This window comes from Chelon labrosus, assembly GCF_963514085.1.
Source record: "Chelon labrosus genome assembly, chromosome: 4".
NCBI classification, from domain to species: Eukaryota; Metazoa; Chordata; class Actinopteri; order Mugiliformes; family Mugilidae; genus Chelon; species Chelon labrosus.
The window spans coordinates 2,366,980-2,386,492 of record NC_140340.1 but is presented as its reverse complement, the minus strand read 5'-3'; the positions used below and the strand labels follow the sequence as shown (position 1 = coordinate 2,386,492).

General features: G+C 41.1%; 2 protein-coding genes across 5 annotated transcripts; both read right to left on the bottom strand.

Moving 5' to 3' along the window:
• Positions 1-257: 257 nt before the first annotated feature.
• On the bottom strand, positions 258-9,261 carry LOC311486385 (CD276 antigen homolog). Its single transcript, XM_084542207.1, has 7 exons — positions 9,147-9,261; positions 7,201-7,524; positions 6,148-6,186; positions 5,293-5,568; positions 2,816-2,908; positions 2,623-2,670; positions 258-2,216 (listed from the first exon to the last, which is right to left on the bottom strand). The coding sequence occupies exons 1-7, from the start codon at positions 9,202-9,204 to the stop codon at positions 2,128-2,130; spliced, it is 927 nt and encodes a 308-aa protein (XP_084398333.1). The 5' UTR covers positions 9,205-9,261; the 3' UTR covers positions 258-2,127.
• A 1,577-nt stretch (positions 9,262-10,838) lies between these two features.
• Positions 10,839-19,313, bottom strand: LOC311486387 (CD276 antigen homolog). Of its 4 annotated transcripts, XR_014698998.1 has the most exons (6): positions 19,222-19,313; positions 16,887-17,219; positions 14,453-14,731; positions 13,076-13,175; positions 12,020-12,594; positions 10,839-11,663 (listed from the first exon to the last, which is right to left on the bottom strand). XR_014698998.1 is itself a non-coding variant. In XM_084542209.1 (5 exons), the coding sequence occupies exons 1-5, from the start codon at positions 19,277-19,279 to the stop codon at positions 12,570-12,572; spliced, it is 795 nt and encodes a 264-aa protein (XP_084398335.1). In that variant the 5' UTR covers positions 19,280-19,313; the 3' UTR covers positions 10,839-12,569. The 4 variants fall into 4 exon arrangements, 2 of the variants coding, with proteins under 2 accessions (XP_084398335.1, XP_084398336.1); XR_014698997.1 differs by having other exon boundaries at positions 10,839-12,594; positions 13,076-13,691; XM_084542209.1 differs by having other exon boundaries at positions 10,839-12,594.
• Between the last annotated feature and the right edge of the window lie 200 nt (positions 19,314-19,513).

Here is a 19,513-nt window from a genome sequence, read left to right as displayed (position 1 = left end):
AAATTTAAACTGGAAATATTTAAATGGTTAGAGCTGAGAGAGAAGCTGCAGTCTGCTGGGATTCAGTTTCATGGTTCAATGTTGGATTTAAATATCCACAGAGACCCTTCATGCATCATCATCTACTTCTACACAGTTCATGCTCAGTTTGTCAGAAACACTGTTCTTTAAAATCTGAATATTATTTATAGTGAAACAGCTTATTTAATCTAAATGTAATGATATATTTAGATAGAAGTCATTATAGAAACTGATGCTGAAGATAAAATCACTTTTATTATTTATATATAATTTTATAAGTGAACACACAAATCCATATTCAATATCAGCACAGTGTTAAAAACACTAAAAAAACACTTAGATCATTGGACTAGTAATGGCTAATGTTATAAAGACACAGATTGTAACAGAAGTTGAAGATTTTCTTGAATTACAAGGAACAAAGAGAAAAAACTAAGAAGAAAAACAACCAGAGATCAAATCAAGTAAATAACAGAATAATAAATGAGCAGATGAAGAACTCATCGTCTCATTCATCCTTAAACTCAGCTCCAGCTGCTGTTTATCTCCACGATAAACATGAGAGGAACTCGTCACAGTCACAGAACAGAACAGTGGAGGATAGAAACTGATGTCAGTAACACTGATTTGCTTCTTTTTCTCCACATTCGGTTCAAAATTTCAAAATCTATTTAGGTGAATGTGCATCTTAAAGGAACAGTCTGACATGCTGTGAGCAAGTAAACGTCACATCTGTTGTTAAACATGAAGCTCCAAGCAGCAGAGTTTCTGCTCAGCTCAGCATAAAGACTGGAAACAGAGGGAAACAGTTAGTCTGTCTACCAGCACCTCTGAAGCTCACAGGTCAACATGTTCTAACTCAGGTGGTAAAACAACTTCCTGTAGTGTGATGAGGTGTCACATGTAGGGTTGCCAACCGTCCCTTGAAAAACGGAATCGTCCCGTATTTAGAAACAAAAGTACGCGTCCCGTATTGAGCTGAAACGGGACGCACTTTGTCCCGTATTTCCGTTAGAATCAAAAATATGTGTGTAAAATGTCAATGGAATTAATGAATAACAGGGCGCTTTATATGAACATTTACGGTAAACTGTGACCAATGAGGGGACAGCGGGAATCCCGCTCATCTCATTGGTCGAGGTACTGTCGCTTGCGAAGAAGATACCGGAAGACAACAAAGCAACAACTTCTCCTCACACTTTATGTTTGCACTTTTCTTATTGCACTATTAACAGAGGAATGTTCTGCTTTCTGTTGTTTTATATTAATTTCTACAGTTATAAGTTAAACAGGACAGGTTTTTGTTTAAGAAAGATATTTATTCTGTTAATTTTGTATTAAAATTAAATTGTTGAATAACAATTTAATTTCCAAAAGGGCTAAAAAAAAATTCACCACACCGGGAAGGGTGAAAGCAATCAGGTCTGCCGGCCCTGCCAATGAGGTGTCCCTTATTTATTTTTCAGGGAGTTGGCAACCCTAGTCACATGTCAGAACATGTTGGCCTGACTCTGTCCAAAGGTGGAGGATCATCAAGGAGCAGTCACCTCCTCCTCCAGTCTCCACTGGTTGATGGTGCTGTGATGACAAGACTGTAGGAAGTCACTGAGCTCAGGAGACAGAGGTTTGACTTTATTCCTGAACCTTCAGACAGAGCCAGGCTAGCTGTTTCCATTTGTTTCCAGTCTTTATGCTAAGCTAAGCTAACCAGCAGATGGGTGTAACTTCATGTGCTCGTCTTACAGACTGTTCTGAGAATTAATTATTAACGATGGTAACAGAAACATGAATATACTAATATAGTATATAGACATTTATAAATACACACTGATCAGCCATAATATTATGACCACCTTGTCAACATGACAGTCCACCTGCTAATGAGACCATCAGCGTTATTCACTTCACTGGTTGGTGGTTTTAATGTTGTGGCTGACCGGCGGCTAGCAGTCCATCTGTAAAGCAGTGAGTTAGACTCTAGACTCACATTCAACAGTGGATAGAAAGGATTCATTCAGGATCTCTATCAGCTCTTCTACCGACTCTGGATTTTGACCAACAGGACATTTAATAAAATAATATGATAAAATAAACAGGAACGTGACTTTAGATTTTTCTCTGCAGGTTGGCCGGTCTTCGTGTCAGCTGCTGAAGAGTTTCCTCAGGAGGCGGTGAGTATGTCTTCTCCTGCGACCCTGAAGGACGAAGCAGTTTGGACAACGAATGGCTGAATTAATCAACGTTCAAGAAAACCCCTCATTTATGAACCACATTCACAGCCAGTCACTGAATTCATTTCAACCTAAATGTCTTTAACACAACCGTACTGATCATTTAGTTGTTATTACGTCACATTAATTAGGCTTAACGTTGCTGTAAAGGCTAAATCCTTGTTAGAATTAAAATCTCTCAATACAGACTCTGATTCATTCATTAATTGTTCCATCGGTGTGTCTGTGAGGTCACTGTAGTGTGATTAAAATATGTGGAAGCACGTTAAATCTGCTCTAACCTCAGTGGTACGTTCATACAGAAACAAACTTAATTTAAAAACTCCTCAAGAATCAACTCAAATGATGGTGAAACACAAACATCACTCACATTGAGGTGTCCATTCTTCCATAGTGATCAGATGTCGAAAGTATTTGCCTGCAGAAAGAAAACACAACAGTTTAACCACAACGTATATTTGTGTGTACAAATTACCACCACCGGCTAAAAGTGCTCAATCAAGAATCAAGGTACAGTCGTCGTCTGCTCATGTTTACTGGTAAAGAACATTAGTGAAGCTTACCTTTACTATACTTTAGTCTGTAGTAAAGAAGAAGAAGAAGAAGAAGGAGAACGCTGAGAGCTGCTATAGCAACAATCAATCCAGCGGAGGACTCTGAAACAGATCAGACAAAAAAAAAAAAAACGTTAATGTCATGTGTACATGCTCCTGAAATCTAAACTCTAACAGTCAGCGCAGGTTAAAACCAGGCTCAGTGATGTTAGCATGGATCTGTAATCGTTATAAAAAGTCACCCCGTTAGAAGAACTGCTTTCTGTGACTCAATGAACCCATAACTAATACTTTTGCTGGTCTTCTTCTTCTTCTTCTTTGCCTAGCGCTCCTTCGTGGAGCATAGGCCATTGATCATTTCCTCCTCATCTCTGCTGCTACTTGCATTCTTTCTCCTATCTCATACATAGTCCTGACGTTCCAGGTTCCGATTCCAATATTCCTGTTTGAGAGAAGGGGCTTCGGTTCAGTGACTTCCGAGACTTTGTGGCTTTCTTCACCCAGCGTCATGCTTCTTCTTAGAGAAGAGCCTTCCTCCATCAGGATTGGAGTCTGTCTTTCTGAGTTCAATGTTTCTGTAGCATAAGTTTGTTTTAGGAGTTGGGGTTGCTGGCCCCAAGCTCAACCTTCCCCCATTTTTGGGTTCGGGATTGTTTTGGGGGTTGGTCTGTTAGTCCCCTTCCCTAACCTCTAGTCCTCCAGGTAATGGATTATAGTCTCATACCGCGTGAGACCAGACAGGTTTCAGGTCGAGTACAAGCTGCCTCGGCATGTCAAGCCCGGCCAGCCCCTGCTATTGTGTAATCAAGGTTTCTCCTAGAGAAAGCATTTCATACCAGCAGCGCAAGACAGACTTTTGCTGGTACTTGGAACTATTCACGATTCCTCCTGTAGAGCTCTGGTAGCTGACGTCCCCCTGCGCCAGCAATCACAACACCGCCATACTGGCAGGAAAGCATGCTTTTCGAATTGACAACTGCAAGCAACTAACTGACTTGCCCTTGTACCAGTTACATCAAAAAATGGTCGACAGCTGTTGTACCCCAGGATGTCAGAATAGTCGAGGACAAGCAAAGGGGGAATCGTTTTATAGGATTCCCAAAGATCCTGCAAGACGGCAGATGGGGATTACTGCAAAAAAACGAGAAAACGGAGCGGTGGGATCCTTCAAGAAACGGCTTGTGTAGCGATCACTTTATATCTGGTACAGAAACCAGCGTTTTCCAAGTGTAATGTCTTGTTTATTTAGTTTTTAACACCGTGTCCAACAGATTTCTTTTCATAGAGGTAAGTTAGGCTAATGTTTATAATGTGGATACAAAGGGGTGTTGCTCATTCAGCACTAAACCTACTCACAATGAGAAAGAAGTTCAGGACTAAACAGTTACTTGTTATTGTAGTTGTGTTACTGTCATGAACTGCCTCAGAAAAATTCTTCAGTGTTTGCTTTCAGTGACTCTGGAGTAAGTTAATGAGGTAGTTATATATATCTGGATACTGCAGGTCAGGAAGATTGTCCACACCGGCTGAAAAACAGCACACCTAGTCTGCTTTGTTGGTTTTTGTTTACTCAGTTCTGGCAGCCTTCCCTCTCCTGGTTACCATCCGACCACACTCATCCAGTTCGATGGATGTTATAGCTGTAGATCCTGGTGATCGTTATGTCTAGAGATGTCCAGCTCTCCATACTCAAGAGCATTTCTTGATGATGGCTGATGTGTTCTGCTCTAAGGTCCTGCTCTAGCCACTGATCAGTGGTGTTACGCGATGCCTCCTTCTCCAATATTGTTCAGTCCCCAAAAGTCATTACGCTGACAGTTCATTTTAACGAATGAATCGTCATTCAATCAGGAAGTGCTGCAGCAATAACGTTTCTTGAGCAGAAACGGACAAAGACAATGATCTATCGAATGGCAAGGTCACTTTCAACATCCCAGAAGATGGTTCTCTCGTTTTTAACATTTAATATCTGTGACGTTACCTCAAATACCCCGCTCACCAAAGACAGACCACCCTGGATACCCTGCAACAATGAGGCTACAGCTTGCAGGACAACTGACATCATGGAGAACTAGAGTCTCAAAAAAAAAAAAAAAAAAGAATATTTGTCCGTTCCCGTGTTGCTATTAACCCCCATAAACTTGCCAGCGAATATTTGAATTGCTGTCCTGTGAGGGGTCAAGGGGGAGCTGGAGCCTATCCCACCCTGGACAGGTCTCCAGTCTATCACAGGGTTAACACAGAGAGACAAACAACCATTCACACCGATGAACCTAACCAGCATGTCTTTGGACGGTGGGAGGAAGCTGGAGAACCTGGAGAGAACCCACGCAGACACAGGGAGAACATTCAAAGTCCAGACAGAAAGGAACCAGTCGGCCCATGGATTAGAACCTAGAACCTTCTTGCTGTGAGGCATCAGTGCTGACCACCGTGCGGCCCGCCCTGAATAATAACTACTAAATAAAAAATTAAATGCAACTCACCATTTATATACACAAAGATCTTATTATAAGTCCCATGGTTGATTTCATTCTGCGTGACTACACAACGATAGTGGTCAGTTTTGGTCACGCGAGCTGTGAGGATAACGTTGTACACGCCTTCCACTCGTTCGAGTTTTCCTGTAGAAGCAACTACGTTGTTATCACTGTCCAACCACTCGACGTCAGGTTCTGGAAAAGCACCTTCAACTTCACACTGCAGCAGAGCCCAGTCCTTTGTTTGATCAATTATGGCGATGTGAGGCCTCAGAGCCAAACCTGTGAAACAAAGTACAAACAACGGCTTAAAAAATGCACTTGACACTTAACACTCAAATGTTTTTGGTTCATCCCGTCTGATCATACGTACACCAGTGAGCCAGAACATTAAAACCAACCCTCGCACAGAGCTACAGTTTTGGAGATGCTCTGATCCTTTCACTTGTCATTACGAAAGGTCAGTCTTAATGTTATGGCGGCTGTTTCAACTTGATATTTGAATTAAATTTGTGATTAAATGTTTACAGAGAGCAGTTCGGAATAAATCTCTAAAGTTCACACTAAACACCATTTACCACAACCAGTCTGCAAAATATAAAATAAGAGTCCACACCTCTGAAACAAAACATTAGAACAGAGACGAACCTTTATAAAGGAGAACCTGGTAAAGAGTGTCAGAGGATCATTACAGGCACACTGACTGATACTGGATTGATAAATTTCAAAGCATCCACATTATTTAAATTAGAAGAATATAATAGAATGTCTTTATTTGTCATTGTGGCACAACAAAATTGGTGACGTTGGTGTGAAAATGTCTCCGATCAGTGACGTCATCAGAGTCAGATCAGGACTCACCTGGGAAGGTTTCTGCTGTTCTGTCTCTTAAGACTGGCTCTGAAATAGAAAGGAATACATATCATCAAGTTGGACTCGAGTGAGAAAGAGAAAAGAAAGAAAGTGTTACCCTGTTTATTACTTTAAACAAATAAAAATAAAGCCACAGTAACAGAATTCATCAAAGTCCTGTCACATGTTTCATGTCAGTCCTCTGTGTTTTTCTTTTTTCAGACCTTGCATTGGCATCTGTCATTTGAAATCCGATCACATGTGTCCAGGTGTGAACACTGATCTGGTCTCTAGTGTCCAGGTTAAAGAGGTCCAGGTGTGAACACTGATCTGGTCTCTAGTGCCCAGGTTAAACAGGTCCAGGTGTGAACACTGATCTGGTCTCTAGAGTCCAGGTCAAACAGGTCCAGGTGTGAACACTGATCTGGTCTCTAGTGCCCAGGTTAAACAGGTCCAGGTGTGAACACTGATCTGGTCTCTAGAGTCCAGGTTAAACAGGTCCAGGTGTGAACACTGATCTGGTGTCAGTCCACATGTGGAGGTGGTCTGGGACACATGTGACCTCCTTCCTTTGGTAGTGTGAACACACAATGAGTCCTAGGTCACATTAAAGACCACCTACTCAACAGGGCTGAGGAGGAGGAGTGTGATTCATCATGTGGTTAATAGCTGATGTGATCATGTTGACATATAAGGATCTATGCGTAGTTAAGTTACATATTTCCTCAGTATCGTGTGTGATTTCAGTGAGTGAGAGACTCCACAGCTTGTTCCAAAGTACGTATCATTTCCCCAAGTCATGACGCACACACACAAAAAGTACCATTCATGGTTCTGATCCAGCGGTAGGTAGAGATCCATTAGAGGCAGCAGCTGGTACAATATTCTACTGACCACATGATGGCGGTAGTCACTCACACACACTCGCACAGGTGTGACCACAGGTACTTAAAGATGGCCACTTATTTTCGAATTGAAAAGGTCAGATGTCAAAGCAAGGTGTGAACATGGGCACATAGTCCGTCCTGTGAGAAAGTCATACCATTTCATGGCAGTACTCACCAACAAAAAGGATGACGGTATGTCTGCTTGGCTGATGATCTCGAAACTCACAGCTGTAACTTCCACTGTCTGCCACCTTTGTGTTTCTGATAACTATGGAGGCATTACCAGACTGCAGTTGATCTTCAAAATGAAAGACTCGACCTTTGAACTGTGGATCTTGACCTGGAAAGTCGTTATTGTAATGACGGCCACCAACGTACAGGAACACCTCCTGATGAAAATCTTTCATCCAGACAAAGAATTCAGCCCGAGTGTTCCCAGAGGAACAGGGTAAAACCACATCTTCATCTTGTTTCACTCTCATTATGGTCGTAGATATCTCTGGAAGAGAAAAACAGTTATTGTATTAATCAGTGTGTTCACATCCAGAGTGTTCAGTCCAAAATCCAGCCCGAGTGTTGAGACTTCAAGTTTCATCAAACGACTTTATCAGTTCTGTTTGTAACACGGTCCTGATTATTAACAGAGACGTGTCTGACTGACTTTTCATTGTTACGTTTAACTTTCTTTCAACGTTTTCCCAAAACCTACAACCAAGTCCACAAACACTTCTTGGTGTACTTTACGCACCAAGCTATATTTCTACAGTCAGAGTGTTTTAGTTTAAAGGAACAGCAGGAGCTTCTGAATTTGGTTCGGAGATGATAGCGGACATGAGGAAGGAGAGGAGCCCTCATTGTCCACTGTTTATCCGGGAACTTGAAGTGGAAAGGGTAAGCAGCAAATACCTAGGGATCCACATTACTGAAGACCTCATCTGGACACTGAACACCACACAGCTGGTCAAGAAGGCTCAGCAACGGCTGTACATCCTGAGGAGGCTGAGGAAGTTAGGCATGTCGTCCAAGATCCTCAGCAACTTCTAAAGCTGCATCGTTCAGAGCATCTTGACCAGCCGCATCACCGAGTGGTAACACCTGCAGAGAGGATCACCAGGACTCCACTGGCCTCTCTGCAGAGCATCTACCAGTCCACAGGAGAGCTGCCTCCATCATAAAGGACCCCACCCACCCCCAACACGGACCGTTCACACTCCTACCCTCAGACCAAAGGTGCAGGAGTGTGAAATGTAGGAGCTCAAGACTGAAGAAGTCCTTTGTCCCCACTTCCATCAGAGTCCTGAACAGCTGACAGGAGTCTAGAGTCACGGATGACTTCACGTCATATAATGCACTGTTCACTTTTTCAGCTTCTATTTACATTTTTTGCCTATAAAGGAGAAATAAAATGCAGAGATCTCTCAACAGCTGTATTAAAAACACCCAGACCTCATCAGCTGATTATTCCGTGACTTTAATCTGAGTCATCATCTTTTAACTACATTTGTTTACTGTAGTTATATGTGCAGACAACAAGGTATAGATGAGGCTCTGTCATGTTAGAGGCTGATAAACTCAAGAGCATTAACCCTGACATTAACTGAGCATCTAATAACTGTTTAGATTTAGGTCTAAACAATGAGTAACTTTACAGTTAAATGTTAAAACCACAGAATGTTCCGTTGCGTGCGCGCCCCCGCGACGGGTGTGCCCGTTCATCGGCGACGAGCATTAAGTCACTTTATTAAAGTTTTATCTCAGTAAACTTTCAGAACTTTTAACTAGAACTAACTAGAACTATTTTCCTTTACTATACTTGTTTAAGCTTGATGAGTTTCCAGTAAAGACACTGACAGTAGGACGAACTTAAAGCCGCTGACTGCTGAACTTTACTTTCTCTTTTATTTCTACTCTAACTTTAATAAAATCGCTACAAACCTCACGTCTCATTTATCCGTCGACGCCAGGACTCTACACCTCACACGGAAATACTTTTTACTTGAATAATTTAGATTAATATGAGGAGTATAGGCCTACAACACGTTCACATCACATCATTTGAACAATAAACATTAATTGTATGGCCGTAAAAGTCGGGCTGTCTCTTTAAGTAGTAACTCTTACCTTCTTTGCAACATATTATTCGTAACAAAGTCAGAAAATAAAACAGTAGAAGCTCCATGATGATGCTCCGCGTCTTCGCTCCGTGATAAAATGGCGACTGTTTACTTTCATTTTCTTTCCCCGTTCCGTTGCCTTTCAAAATAAAAGCTCGTCAAGAGACTTTTGAATGTAACGTGAAGTTGGAGATCAAGTCTAGTTAAAACAAACAAACAAACAAACAAACAAAAAAAAACATAAAAATAATATGTAACTGAAAAAAAGTTTCAACTAGTTTGAACAGAAAACGTCAGAAACAGAAACGTTTGACGTTGCCATGGATACAATGATAGATAGATAGATACTTAATCTGTTTTATTTACCCCTGTTTTATATCTGTTATAATATGTCACACACTCACAACATCTCATAGACTGTGACTTGCACTAAGCTTCACTTTATTAACATTTCTTCTCCTATATTTTTCACAAGTGTTGTATTTAAATGTTGTGTTATTTATATGTGTCTCTTGTGTCTCTGCAAAATTTCGTTATGTTCTTATAATTCTTGATTGCCATTTTGAATTAACTGTCCATTCTTTGCTATGTACTGACAAATATCACCGACTAAATATTTTAAACCAGAAGATTCTCAGGGAAGTTTTGTCCCAGTCCAACTAAAAAAGTTTCATGCATCAACATCTATGTTGGAGCTGTTCTTTTGTAATCTTGTCTAAATATTATTAGTTATTTGTTTCTCTTTGTTCAGGTTCAAGTTTAGACTTAAATTAGATTCATAAATACATTAGCATTTTAGTTTATTTTGATTACTTGTTAGTGCTTTTATTTTGAAGGTATCAGGTAACTGGGGCACACCAGGTGAGTTTATAAATAAAGAGAAAGAGAGGTGAGCTAGGCACTGGTTAGGGTTTTGTTTTTGTTTTTGTTTTCTTTTAAACCAGGTTCTTTTGCTTTTTGCCAGTGGAAATAAATCACACCAAACATAATAGTTTTACCTGGACAATGGACTTTTTCCTCAATCTCTGTGTGATTTAAATCCCGGATTTGAATTTAGTTTGTTTTTGAAGTATTTGCTTCATTATCTTCTTTATTAGTTTGAGACAAATAGTCGCTACAATCTACTCCTCCAGTGTATGCTCAATGTGTCAGAAACTCTGTCCTCCAAAATCTGGATAAATAGACTGAACCAGTGCTGCAAACCTGAGCCTCTTAGTTTTTATGTTTGGAAGAGATTCTGATCCAGATTATGAGACAGCCTGAGTGTTCTCATAATTAGGAAATGATGTAGAAGAGGACAAGAGAGGAGCGAGAACTGGAATTTGATCACCTTAGACTGGGTTACACAACTAAAGATGCCTTAAACTTTAATTTATGAACAAAAATGAAGCAACTTAAACTTGGTGGGCCAGTCAAAATAACAAAACAAAGGAGAAGCTGCTGAGACCAGCCCACAAAGGGCCCCAGGAGCCACTGTCTCTACTCTAACCCCACATTCACCAAACTAAACCTTACAACCATGCTCTGGATAAATACACTGACCCAGATTAGGTTTTATTATTTGTAGTGAAACAGCTTATTTGTATATGTATATGTATTATGTACATGCAGATGGGATTTTTTTTCCTAAAAGTTTTATACAAAGTTGTACAGAAAAATACTTTTTATCTCTTTACAGGTAATGTTTAACGTGCTATCACACAGATCAACCATGTGACAGTAAAATGTCAAGTGAATTGACATGAATCACAGCGTCAGTGTCGCCAGACGTAAAATTTTAATCAGAACATGATAGGAATACTTTCCTTGACAAACATGTTGTAGGAATGAGCAGTTAATGCTAATCCTCATCATGAGATAGCTTACAATTGATTTATTTTTCTGCACATTTTTAATTTAGGTTTATAAAAAACGAATTTAAACATTAAAAAAAGTAAAAAAAAAAAATCTCACAACATTGTGTGAATAACAATGTAAACTGAAAAATAAAAGAGCACACGAAGAAAAGAGTCATATATCAAAACATCTGATGTGTGTGGCACCATGAGGAAACTGTGACCTTCCACACATCAACACATGAAGCAGAAACATGATTCCAGTCATTCATCCTTAAAATCATTATTTAAAACTAAAGTGCAGAAGAATGACGAGAGATTATTGCAGTTACGAAAAAGTGTCTGTCTGCATATTAGTCCTCTAAATAGTGTCTTTAGCGGACGGAGGTCAGTTGGTTTTGTCTTGGTAAAGGAGCTCTGATGTCCTTCAGTATCTCTGGACACAGAGAGAAAGAGAAACGATAAAAGCTACGAAGCTAAAGTCGCTTCTGTTTTGCTTTTGACTCCACGGTTAGTTCACATAATCAAGCAATGTGTTGTACTGGATTCTCCCCGACCTCCTCCTCTTAACTCCACAAATACTTGGTTAGTTTGCCATCATCAAATCATGTGTTATCTTCTATGCTTGTGTGTGACTGTCAGTGCAAAACGGAGTGAGGAGGAGGATGGGGAGCAGGACTGTTCCGAAGCTGGAAGAACCAGGAGAGCAAATGAACAGAAAGTTAAGTTTCATGGGTAAACAATAAAAAAGAAGCACATTTAAAACATTCCATGGCAGTGCTTATAGGACCTATACATTAAAACACTTTCCTAGTTAAAACAGATACGTTATTTAGAAAGAATGCTGTGAGGTAAGAGAGGGAGAGGCCCAAGTGTTGGTTGTTCAAGTTGTATCACACAGGGTGAAGCTCACATTACCACTAAAGGTACTTCACTGAGTGTTATTGTTGTATTATTGTTGTAATTGTAAGGCACTGCATGTATGACACATTCTGATTGATTCCAACATTCACAGAACACCCAACAGTGAAGGATGGAAACTCACATGAGTCAGATTTGTCTTTGGTTGATTCACAGATTTCATTCATTCGTTCGTCTTCTGTAACCTCTTGTCCTGTGAAGGGTCATGGGGGGCTGGAGCCTATCTTAGCTGTCTTTGGTCTAGAGGTGGGGTCCACCCTGGACAGGTCTCCAGTCTATCACAGGGCTAACACAGAGAGACACTCACACCTACGGCCAATTTAGAATCACCAATGAACCTAACCAGCATGTCTTTGGACGGTGGGAGGAAGCTGGAGAACCTGAAGAGAACCCACGCAGGTTCTGATCTGATCACTCTCAAGTAGCACCAGGGTAAAGTAATGCCCCCTTTCCGTTGCCATGTGGGTGAGCTTCGTCTGCAGCGATGTTCAGGTCGTAGTACGAACCAAAGTAACATTCAGGTTTCCCAGAGGAACTTTAAATTGTAACGAGGTCATCAATGTTCAATGTTTGTGGCTTCATGATCTTGTCTCCATTAAAAAAAAACTTTCAATTCAAGTAAAGTTCAAAGTGGTTCTCATAAGAGTGAAAGCAGACGACCATCCCTGTGTGAGTTAGCGACTCTTAAACCATGTCTGCCTGCAGGAAAGAGAAAAAAGACAACACAATTATTTCCCCTGAGTTTCCTCTGACACATTTCTTTGTGTGTCCACAATCCTCATTCTGAACTAAAACAGATTCTAAAGTTCAGATGAAGCTTCATCAGTCTCAGTCAGACTCAAATCAAGTGGGTCTCGTCAGAAGTTACTGTCACTTTAGAACTGAAAGGAACAGAAACACTGAAAGGACATTTGGTTTAATGAAGGAGAAAACTTTGACAAATATCCAGTGGATGAAGTCAGACTGCTGAAAGCCTCACATTAACTCCAGAGAATAGAATGAGGACTGGAGATTGTGTCCTGTCCATGTTAGGATCAGTATGAACAGGAGGAAGGATTACAGCAATCAGAAACAGGTTCAGTGATCATGAGTGGAAATATGAACACAAGGTTTCATTTCTGACTAAACTACTGTCAAGACTCCATCATATTTGTTGATAGAAGGAATTATTCAAACTTACACTTTTTTATATATTTGTTTGCTGTTAAGAAGAAGAAGAATAACTAGGAAGACAGTGAGAACTCCAACAGCAGCAACATATCCATTCGAGGACCCTGAAACTGAAGACAAGAGGTTATTGTGACACACTCAGAAAGTTCCTCATCCTCAGAGAACACCAGCATGTGTACATGCTCCTGAAATCTAAACTCTAGCAGTCAGTGCAGATTAAAACCAGGCTCAGTGATGTTAGCATGGATCTAATGTCCAGTTTCCTCCTGCTTGGTTTCACAGCTAACAGCTTGCTTTAGGTTTTGGTGTCAGTAGTGAGGAGGCTGATGTTGTAGCATCCTCCTCTTTCTGAGACGTGTTGTTCATCAGTATGAAGGATGTTTGAATCTCTGTCCTGCCTCTCTACTTTAGGCTTTTCCATGTGACTTGTGCTTTTCCTCCTGCTGTGATCCTGACCTGATCTGAAAACATGTCTGACAGTCTGTCTGGAGGTTTTCTCCACCCTGAGCCGAGGCTGTGATGATGGACTCTGGACTACATCTCAGAAACATCTTCATCTGATCATGCTTCTTATTGGTTTTGGTGTCAGTGGTGAGGAGGCTGATGTCAGTGCAGCAGGTGGTGCACTGGTGCCATAACAAAGGGACAAAGTTAAGTGGTGGATAAATCAATACACAACAAGGCCAGAGCTCTGGCAGCTTACTTTCTATCAGTCACGTGTCTTAATATTAAGTTACAGGTTCTAATACGACATTTAAATTTCTCTCCTTCCGTCCATTTGTTCTAAGAGGAGTGTGTACTCTCGGAGCAGTGGGCTGCTACCTGTGCTGCAGGAGCTTTGGGCATAGGAGAATGTGAACCTCTTCGTCCAAACCTGCAGCTTTAACCACAACCACTGTATATAAAGGAGGGCTTGTCCGGGATTTGAACCCTAAGTGAGAATCATACCCCTAGACCAACAAGCAACACAGCTAGACGTCATTAAGGCACAAAATGTCCCAACTTATTTCCAAACAAACGCACTATAGCATCTGTTTAGCTCTTGAACTTGTCCCAGGTGACAACAAAAACCTTAAAACGTCACAGGTCTGACTGCAGGAGAAGGAATGGAACTTTAGATGCCCTGGAGCTACTAAATGCATGCGTACACATTACTAATAGCTCATCAATAAAAATATCAGAGACTGTGTGAAGGTTGATCTAAAGAGCTAAAGTCAGACTGAGCACAGTTCATCTTTCTCTCAGCTCCTGTGAATCTAACGGCTGCAGCGTTTCCTCAGTTTGCTCCTGTGTGTTCCCCTGACAGACATTCAACTGTTTCTGTGTTCACCATTTCATCATCATTTATCTTTCTGGCAACTGAAGAATCAAATAAAACACCGCTCACCGTTCAAATAGACATAAGTTTTCCCATAAATCCAAACGTTGATCTCCTTCTGCGAGGACACACAGCGATAGTAGTCGGTCTGGGTCACGTTGGCCTGGAGGACGACGTCGTATTGGCCGTCGCTGTCCGTGAATTGCGGCTCTTTATGGTGAACCGTGTGGTTAGCACTGTCCAGCCACTCCACCACAGGTTTTGGAGAAGCCCCTTGAACTTCACACTGCAGCAGAGCCCACTCCTTTGTTTGTTCCAGTATTGTGACGTAAGGCTTTGGAGACGAACCTGTGAGCGCAGAATAAAAACACACTGTAGCTCAATGCTAAACTTCAGATCATAACTGAACCTTGAAAGTTTCCCCGAGCACCTGGAGAGAAAGAGACATTTCTGATAATAGAGGTCAACAAAGACAGCGGCCGTTACGGAGCAAACATGCAACTGACTGCTTTGTATACATCAACAACATGAACACATGGTTAATTAACCACATGCTGATATTTTTTGTTAGGAGGGAACCTCACACAGCCCGTCATGGTGCTGAGTTTTGAATATTTTCTGTAATCTTGTTTGGTTTCCTCTTACCTGCTCTTTCAGTTACTCCTATGTCCTGTTTTCCCTCTCTTGTGGTTAGTTAATTATTCCTAAAGGTAGTCTATGTGCTCTGCGCTCTTCAGTTTCGCCAGCCTCTTGTAAGCAGGGACTTGACAAGTTAGACTCTTGAAACTTTGGAGGATGGGATGTTTTTAGTGCCAACTCTTTTTTTATTCACTATCAATCTCTCATACAACATGCATCGGCTATTTCCTGTCCTCTGTTTGTATCATGAGTTAGAGTTATCTATATAAGACAGTTAGATGTTTATCTTGTTCCTCCAGCTGACCCCGCGTCCTCCCTGCTCTTTCCTCTCTTTATTTCTGACTCTACCCGGCCGACCTCAAGGGTCAGGGTTAGGGTTAGCAAGGGTTCTGCTCAAGGGTTCTTCCTGTTAAAAGGGAGTTTTATCTGTTCTACTGCCACCTTAGTGCCACTCTGGGGTTTTCAGGCTCTCAGGGTTCTGTAAAACGTCTGGAGGCAATCAGAAATCTAAAATTAAAACTGAAGATGGTTTTGTTAAATCATAACATTTATTCCGATTTACAGCCAGAAGGTTCTGGGTTCTAATCCAGGCTGACTGGTTCCTTTCTGTGTGGAGTTTGCATGTTCTCCCTGTGTCTGCGTGGGTTCTCTCCAGGCACAACACTCTCAGAACCAGATCAGCCATTCAGACGACTACCACAGGTCAAAACATCACGTCTGTTAAAGGTTGACTGAGTTGGAACAGTCTCCCAGCTATCATTCATTCATTCATTCATCTATACCCGCTTATTCCTGTTAAGGGTCGCAGGGGTCTGCTGGAAGGCTGTCATTGGTCTAGAGGTGGGGTCCACCCTGGACAGGTCTCCAGTCTATCACAGGGCTAAAACAGAGAAACACTCACACCTACGGCCAATTTAGAATCACCAATGAACCTAACCAGCATGTCTTTGGACTGTTGGAGGAAGCTGGAGAACCTGGAGAGAACCCACGCAGACACAGGGAGAACATGCAGACTCCACACAGAAAGGAACCAGTCGACCCATGGATTCGAACACGGGACCTTCTCGCTGTGAGGCATCAGTGCTAACCGTCTCCCAGCTATCATTTGAACTCAAACTGCTAGAAACTAATCAAACCTATGAATATGTGTGAAGTCAGATCTTCATGTTTATAATCTAAAGCAGTAGCCCACTTTTAAGTAGTCTTTTATTTATGGAACTGAAATAATATTTGTTACTTTTTAGGGATGCACCGAAAATTTATCGCCGAAACAGGATGTTGTGATGATGTGAGCAACAACCGCAGCAATTTTCGGCCGAAAATGGCCCAAAAGTGCATTTTCGGTTTTTGGTGCATCCCAATTACTTTTATATAGTGTATATTCTGCTATGTTGGTATGTTTATTTTACGTTTGCTTATCAGTGTGTGACGACTACAGATGGAAATTAGCTTCCAGCTAAATCCGTCATGTATTTGTACAGAGACCTGCTATCAAGATGAGTCCCGAGTGATCCGATCTCCAGTGAGCACTTCAACAGGTGTAAACACACTCAAGACACATGGAGGATTTGAATCAATGTGTAATAATGTGATTTAAAAAAACAAAAAAAAATAAAAAACTACCAGCATGCATTTAATCAGTGATGTGGTTAACTTAAATATTAACTGTTAAAACCAGGTATGAAAACATGTAAATTGACATCATGGTGCCTCTTTTCATTTAAACATAGACTGGCTCCAGCTGTACAAACATATGCATGAGTCCTTCATGAAAGACCACAAGGACACATTACTGGTCATAAAGAGTCTTCCTCAACGACTAATAAGAAGTAGACGTCTTTAACTGTTTCATGGACGTACTCACCGACAACAAGCTTGACGATGGATCGTACCCTTGGCTGACGACGTGGAAAAATACAGCTGTAACTTCCACTGTCTGTCACTTTTGCTTTTCTGATAACTATGTCGGCATCACCAGACTGCAGTCGATCTTCAAAATGAAAGACCCGACCTTTGAACTGAGGATCTTGACCTGTACGACCGTTATTGTAGACGTCAGCTTGTACATACAGGAACACCTCCTGCATTTCATCTTTCTTCCAGTCAAAGATCTCAGACCGGATGTCAGTAGCGCCGAAGGAACAGGGTAAAATCACATTTTCATCTTTTTTCTGTATCATCTCGGTGACAGGTGGCTCTGAAAGACAAAAGCACGAGTCAGGTAAAATGGTTCACATGTTAAACACCAGTTGATGAACAGTTTGGGAGCAGTCAGACTTCTCTTTTAACTGTAACTAGGGTATTTAGATATATTAGATATGTCCAGCTAACAGCAGGACTACAGCTTCATTAAATGTACATCTGGTTTTAATTAACTGCAATCAACGACACATCTCAGTGGCTTTAACTGACGTTTATCGCCCCCAACTTTTAAACAGAACTCAGTCTACGCTTGCACAACTGCTAACTAGTTTTATAGTGAGTGCAAACTCGGTTGTTTATTCTAAAACACAGGCCCCATTCAGACCAGGGTCAGATCACTCAGACTATATTTAGAATTACAATTTAACCCTTAATTGTCCCGTAGTGGGGAAATTTGACCCATGCAGCCTCTAGGGACCGTGCCCGGGGAGCAGTTTATGGGGTTAAATGCTTGCTCAGGGAACCTCAGCCCTGGGACCCCTTCATCCAAGTAGCTCCTCTAACCACTACAACACAGCTCCCCCAAGGTGGTCTGGGTCACTTATGACCACAATGTAAACGCAGACAACAAATTTCACATGCCCGATAAGAATCACAATTCTGACCCGAAGCAAGTAGCACGTTTATCTAGTGATTGTTTTTGTAGTCAGGAAATTGCACATTTGCACAGTGCACATTAATGAACATCTATTCAGAAATCTATTCAGCAATAGATGTAAATATGCCAGATTATAGCAACAATGCTAATTTGCATCCTCAGTCCCTAGACAGGTAACACAATAAGAGCACATTACAAGACAGTACATTAAGAAGATAAAAGTCAGTGGTTACAAGACTGGTTCACTTTTGAAGGTTTATAATGTGGGACACTCCCTTGTGGAGGGTGGAAGACTTCCAGATCTCACTGGTCTTTACGGAAAGAGTCCTCCTCACAGTCCCCTCTAGAGGAGGCCCTGGTCCTGAGACTGCTGTGAGACCTTTATTTTTCAAGAAAGTTGGACATGGGAGGTGGAGCAAGTCCATGAAACACCTTGTGCATCAAACAAGCAGATTTAAAATGTTTAAAATTCTCAAAGCTCAATAAGTTGTACTTTTTTTTTTAAGATGGTACAAACGTGGAAAGGCCGTTGGTTTTCTATCAAAGACCTTTAATAAGTTTTTATAAAGTGACTCTAAGATTTTGCATGTGTTTCCACCTGCCTAAATGTCAGCGTAGCTGTGTGATAAGTGGGTAAATATTTGTACTACAGCCAGCTGATATTCCAGTGCCATGACTGTACCCTGCAGATGTGAACCAGACAACATGGTGGCTGGCCCAGATTTGAACTGTCACTGAGGTTTGACCTCGAGGAGTCTGAGGCTCTGCTCTAAAAAAAAACATGCTGGGTTCAGTTTTATTGCTGTGGCTGACTGATACACTCGCGACTATTAAAGCTAGCATCTAATAACCAACAGTAATGACTTTTTATCTCAGAATAATGGGAAACTTTAGAGCCGCTTTAAACCACGGCGCGTTCCGCTTTAACCGTGCGCGGCCCCGCCTCGGGTTTGCCGTTAGTTTGACGGTGACGAGCTTCTAATCAACTCTAAAAATAAAAAAAGTTTTATCTCCGTTTAAACATGCACACCACATCCACGGAGGAGAGTGATAAGTTCTCAGTAATGAGGCTGATTAATAAAGTCAGGTACAAAGCCTTAAAGCCGCTGAATTGAACTTTTCCCGGATCCTTCTGGACTTCCTCTTTTATTTCTACTTTCTAACTTTCATAAATCCTGGAGCCTCACAAACCTCAGAGCTCATGTCTCATTTATCTGGAGATACCAGGCTACACTTTACGCGGAAATACTGGAGAAGTACTGAAGTTGTACTCAAACATTTGAGGATTATTTTAATCGTAGGCTACAACACTTTGCACCACAGCACCGACAGATTATTTTAACACCGATAATTTAATGACCGCTAAAGACCGTTAGACTCTTTAATTAGAAGCTCCTACCTCCATAACTGTATATTATTCCAGTCAAAGTCAGAAGGTAAAACAGCAGCAGCTCCATGAGGTTTTTAATTAGTGGTAATCACAAAATGGAGACCACTGTTTACTTTCGTTTATGTTTTCTTCAAAATAAAAGCTCGTCAGCTCTGAGACGTTTAATGTCACGAACACGAGCTAGAATGTTAAAATAACGATTATTTATTTTCCAACAACTTATAAAAATCATTTGAAAAGTAAAATAAATAAATTTCCACTACTTTGAACACAAACGTCTAGCGTTGCCATGGATACAGTG